The sequence below is a fragment of the Sapajus apella genome, unplaced genomic scaffold, assembly GCF_009761245.1.
Source record: "Sapajus apella isolate SASKATOON/1434 unplaced genomic scaffold, GSC_monkey_1.0 scaffold148, whole genome shotgun sequence".
Lineage (NCBI taxonomy): Eukaryota > Metazoa > Chordata > Mammalia > Primates > Cebidae > Sapajus > Sapajus apella.
The window spans coordinates 549512-555068 of record NW_022437088.1 but is presented as its reverse complement, the minus strand read 5'-3'; the positions used below and the strand labels follow the sequence as shown (position 1 = coordinate 555068).

At 57.1% G+C, this 5557-nt stretch overlaps 1 protein-coding gene across 2 annotated transcripts in view; it reads left to right on the top strand.

Annotated features, from left to right (window-relative positions):
- Positions 1-3300, top strand: part of EFNA4 (ephrin A4) — a 6351-nt gene extending 3051 nt beyond the window's left edge. Inside the window, exons 1-4 of one of the 2 annotated variants that reach the window (XM_032264882.1) lie at positions 20-217; positions 562-848; positions 1182-1250; positions 2604-3300. In XM_032264882.1, coding sequence (XP_032120773.1) covers positions 87-217; positions 562-848; positions 1182-1250; positions 2604-2740 — 624 coding nt within the window. In that variant the 5' untranslated portion in view covers positions 20-86 and the 3' untranslated portion in view covers positions 2741-3300. Of the gene's footprint in view, positions 1-19; positions 218-561; positions 849-1181; positions 1251-2603 lie in introns of those variants that run through there. The other variant, XM_032264883.1, reaches the window with a different exon arrangement.
- The last annotated feature ends 2257 nt before the right edge of the window (positions 3301-5557 follow it).

Genomic DNA, 5557 nt, shown 5'->3' with positions numbered 1-5557 from the left:
TTTTTTTTTTTTTTTTTTTTTTTTTTTTTACCATGATAGTCTTTTCACTTTTGGGTTGAAGTCTAAAGGATACTGTTCCTCACTTTATGTCTGTGTTTGAGGAGACCTTTCCCAGCCCTTGTCTGAACCTGTGTCTGCAGCCACACTGTGGGTCATGTCCATATCTGTACCTCCTTGCCTACCTGCCCAGCGTCTTCACAGCATCCATTCACCTGAGGTTGGTCAAGCCTGGTGCTGTACCACACCGAGCGTTGGGCACTGGGGCCAGAGAGGTGTGTGGCAGCCTGAAACACAGGGCGTGGTGACCCTCCTTCTCGCATCTAAGCTGTGTGGTTTTGGGCACTGCAGGCCGCAGCCTCTCGGAACCTGTGAATCAATCATCTCATCCATTTCTCGCACTCTGTCTCTTAAGAGCTGTCAGTCTGGGGACCTCCGGCCTTCCTGAGCTTCTCTGTTGCTCATGGGCTGGCAGGGGCCTCTGAGAAGGGGTGTCTCTGGCCTCCATGGCCCAGCCATGTGGTGCCCTCCCCTCCTCAGCCCACTCCTGCCTTATGCCTGCAGGCTGCTTCGAGGAGACACCGTGGTGGAGCTGGGCCTCAACGATTACCTAGACATTGTCTGCCCCCACTACGAAGGCCCAGGACCCCCTGAGGGCCCTGAGACATTTGCTTTATACATGGTGGACAGGCCAGGCTATGAGGCCTGCCAGGCAGAGGGGCCCCGGGCCTACAAGCGCTGGGTATGCTCCCTGCCCTTCGGCCACGTCCAATTCTCAGAGAAGATTCAACGCTTCACACCCTTCTCCCTGGGCTTTGAGTTCTTGCCTGGAGAGACTTACTACTACATCTGTGAGTGGCCAAGGGCATGCTGGACACCTGGGAAGGGTGGGGAGGGGAAGGAGAGGCGTGGGAAGAGGAGGGGGCTGGTCTCTAATGGACATGGAGGGCGGGCTGAACTCAGGACTGAGGAGGGAAATGTCTAGAGAGGAGAAAGGAGGAGTGAGGAAAGGGGCCAGGGAGGTGAGAGGCCTGGATGGGGCCTGATACATGGGTGTGGCCCCAAAGTAAGGAAATGCTTTCCAGGGACCTGGAGGGAAGAAAAGCTGGGAGGGTCTGAAACAGTCTAAGCCATACGAAGGGGTGACTCCCTTGCTAACTTCTTCCCAATTTCCCACTACCCAGCGGTGCCCACTCCAGAGAGTTCTGGCCAGTGCTTGAGGCTCCAGGTGTCTGTCTGCTGCAAGGAGAGGAGTAAGTGGGTTAGGGCATGGACCCTACTGGCTAATTTGGGGCCCTGGGAAGGAGGGAAGGAGCGAGAAGAATCTGGGAGCATCAGACCGCAAGGGTACTGGAGAAGCTTCAAGCTGTGACCTCTTCTCCCCAGTTAGCCTTGTGGGAGCTTCCACTGCACCACTGTCCCCCGACTTTTTTTTTTTAAGAGACAGAGTCACTGGGCATAGTGGCTCATGCCTGTAATCCCAGCACTTTGGGAGGCCAAGACAGGTGGATCACCTGAGGTGAGGAGTTCGAGACCAACCTGACTAGCATGGTGAAACCCTGTCTCTACTAAAAATACAAAAAATTAGCCGGAAGTGGTGGCACATGCCTGTAATTCCAGCTACTTGGGAGGCTGAGGCAGGAGAATTGCTTGAACCTGGGAGGGGTTACAGTGAGCCAAGATCACGCCATTGCACTCCAGCCTGGGCAACAAGAGTGAAACTCCTCAAAAAAAAGAAAAGAGACAAGGCCTTGCTGTATTGCCCAGGCTGGAGTGCAGTGGCAGGATCATAGCTCACTGCAGCCTCAAACTCCTGGGGTCAAGTGATCCTCCTACCTCAGCTTCTCCAGTAGCTGGGATTACAGGCTTATGCCACCACGACTCGCTAAATTATTTTTTATTTTTTGTAAAGATGGGATATCACTGTGTTGTCCAGGCTGGTCTCGAACTCCTGACCTCAAGAGAGTCTCCTGCCTCCCAAAGCATTGGGATTACAGGCGTGAGCCACCATGTCTTGTGCAGCCTCACTGTACAATACTTTTTTTTCTTTTGATACAGTCTCACTCTTGCTCTGTCGTCCAGGCTGGAGGGCAGTGGTGTGATCTCAGCTCACTGCAACCTCACCCTCCTGGATTCAATCAGTTCTCCCGCCTCATTCTCCCAAGTAGCTGGGACTACAGGTGTGCGCCACCCAGCTAATTTTGTTTTTTCTTTTTAGTAGAGGCGGGGTTTCACCATGTTGGCTAGGCTGGTCTTGAACTCCTGGCCTCAAGTGATCCACTCGCCTTAGCCTCCCAAAGTGTTGGACTTACAGGTGTCAGCCATTGCACCCAAGCTACTGTACACTTTTTTAAGGTGGGCCAAGAGAACAGAGTGTCCGGGGCAAGGCCCTTCAAGGCCTTAGCTGGGTTGGTTGTCTCTAGTGCCAATTTGGGGAAGGTTTGGAAGTTGGGGCTTAGAAAGGATGAGGTCATAGATCATGGGAAGGGAGTGGCTGGTTTGGGAGACCCTGGAGGACGGGAAAGGAGGGAACTGCTAATGGGAAGGACGGGAAGGGGGCCACGGAAGTGGGAAGACTGATCAGTGCTACCGCCTCCCCCTCACAGAGTCTGAGTCAGCCCATCCTGTTGGGAGCCCTGGAGAGAGCGGCACATCAGGGTGGCAAGGTGGGGACACTCCCAGCCCCCTTTGTCTCTTGCTATTGCTGCTGCTCCTGATTCTTCGTCTGCTTCGAATTCTGTGAGCCAAGCAGAACTTCCCTCTCACCCCAAAGAGCCAGAGCCCTCCCAGGACCCCCTGGAGGAGGAGAGATCCCTGCCGCCTGCACTGGGGGTACCAATCCACACCAACAAGACGGAGCATTGATGGGGGAGATCAGAGGGTCTGAGGTGACCGTTGCAGGTGCCTGTCCCCTCATCATAGACTAAAGAAGAACTGCAGGCAGCCCTGGACACCCTGAAGCACAAGAAAGACAAACAGAGGTGTTTTGCAGGCTGTTCTGAGGGACTCAACCTATCCCCCAGGAGGACTGGGATTTGGTACGATCAGATCAAGCCAGCTGAGGGCCAAGGCTGAAGACCTGGGGACAGGTGGATTGCTGGACCAGGGCAAAGAAGCAGCCCTGCTGTCTGTGCTCTGTGGACCTCTTCCCTGGGGCAGCACCTTGCTCCCCCCAGGGGGTCACTTCTTGTCTTCTATGAAGACGGACTCTTCATGAGGTTGAATTTCATGCCAGTTTGTATTTTTATAAGTATCCAGACCAAACCTTCAATAAACCACCCATCTTTCTGTTGCCCTCCTCAACCTACTGCCCTCAGGCCCCTTCTCTAATAGCAGGACTCCCTGTGGCCTGTGCTCTCAGCTTAGCTTGGCCTGACCTCCATGCCAGCTGTGCTCAGTCCATCCATGCCAGGCCTCAGTGGGCACCCCTCTGGGCAATGTGGGGTAGGTGCCAGTGGCAGCTGTGGAGCTTGGCACCCTCTCTTACCTCCCCAGCCGGCTTCCTGTGCTGAGGAGGGGCAGATGCTCCTGACAGCCCATCCGCTTGGGGCCCTGCCCAAGTCCTGGTAGCACCAAGCAGGGTGCCCAGCAAAAGTAAGGCCTAGTATTAATAGAAAGACAGCATCTGGGTTTCAGAATGCCTGGGTCCCTGAGAGCTGGTCATCCCTCTCCCTCCCCAAGGGCCCTCTGGGCGGTGCCTGGCCTAGAACTGGGAAGGTGGGGTCAGATCAAAGCCTCCTTCCCCAGCGGCCTCTTTGTTCTTAGCTTTTATAAGGAGGAGGAGGTGGGGCTGAGGAGGGAGGGCCCCCTCTGCTCTCAGCCCACACCGTCTCTTCTACCTCTGGCAGGCGAGGCTGTGATCCCCACAAGGCCAAGTGGGGCCCTCTTTCTGAATGGTGCCTGGGTAAGGGGCGCCCCTTCCCCTGCAGCTGTGCTTTACCCGCCCCGGTGCCCCGCAGCCTCCACTGGCACGGTGCCGGCCTGCCTGGCACCGAGCCAGCGATCGATAGGTGGCTGTTGTGCTGATTAGCTCGGCCCGGCTGCGGCAGCTAGAGGCAGCGTGTGAACACGGTTAGGCGGGTGCAGGGGAGATGAGGAGGGGGGCGGAGGGGGGCGGAGGGAGGGCTCTAGGGGTCCAGAGACCGACACAGAGGTGCTAGAGTTTTCGAGCTCTTCCCCCACCCTCCTGCACACCTAGGTCAGATCCCGGTCTCTCGGAGGGGGCGGGTGCCCTGTCCCCTGCCACCACGCGGCGATTTCGGCTGTCATCATTCATGTTAATTCCATTGCTCTGGCTGAGGCCTTGGGCAGCACCGCGGGCAGAGCAGACCCCAGTCAGTCCCTTCCCCCATTCGAGGCCACCTTTCAGAAAATGCCTCTTGTAGGTAGGTGCGTGTATCAGGACCTTCACCCCAAACCTTGGTCTTTAGCGGGGGTGAGGCTCTGGGGCGCAGAGGAGAGGGTGGCGTCGGCTGGAGAAGCTATGGGCTCGGTCTTCAGGTCCTGGGTTCAAGTTCCATCTTTACCGTCAACCAGGAGGGTGTCTATACGTTGCCGTGGAAACCGACTTACTGCTACCTCCGCCCCTCCCAAGTGAAGCCATAGGCGGAGTAGACTGGGAGCGACTGGTTAGCAGCCCTTGCCCTGAATTGAGAACTGTGGGGGTCTCACCCAGCTCCCAACGGCCCCAGGCCACCCCCGCTCTTCGCTGAACAAGGCGGGCGCGCTCGCTCCCGCGGCTGGGGCTGGCGCGCGGATCCGCTGCTGATAAGAACGCATGTGCGAAACAGACGCGGGGCCCTGTCGCCTTTCCCGCACTCAGACGCACGCCCTCACTGTCGGGCCCTTCCACTTAACACAGACACACGCCCCTGCCGGCCGCCCGGCCCCTTGCAGGTGCAAGGGCGGATGCCTCTGCGACCCAGGGAGCGGGGCTGGGGAGGTGGGGCGCGGGGCGGGGGTTTGTAAACTTAGGACCGCCCAGCCACAGGCGCTCAGGCCAAGCCGGCCTTCCCTACACTCACTTTCCTCATAGCCTGCCCGGGCGGCTGATTCAGTCCCGGGGCGCGTCCCCAAGGAAAGCCAGGGCCAAGTCCACTCATAGGGCCGAGACCGGCTGCAGGTGCTGGGAGGTCTTCCGTGCGCAGGGCCTACCCACGAGAAGTCCTCGAGGCGCGTTCCAGGGTGCGGTTCCAGGAGGCTGGGCACACCTGCAAGTTTTGGGGCGTCACCGATCTCCCCTAAACTCAGTAGCGTTAGGTGGCTCAGGGTGGGGCCCTCAATTTACTGGGCCTGCCCTAGTCTCTCCCGAATAGATGCGAAAATTCCACTCCTCTTTACCTCGCCCAATCTCCCTGTTTGAAAGCCTGAGAGTCTCAGCGACCGGGAATCCTGCTCCACACTTTCTGGGGTTGCAAATCTTCCTTTTCTTCTCCAGATTCAACCCTGAAATTTTGTTCTTTTTCTGTCACCTCCCCTTTTTCTTCTTCCCTTTTGTTAGTTCCTTCTTTCTTTATTTTTCATTCATTCAGCACATCGTGAGCTTCTAGCGCGACTTTCT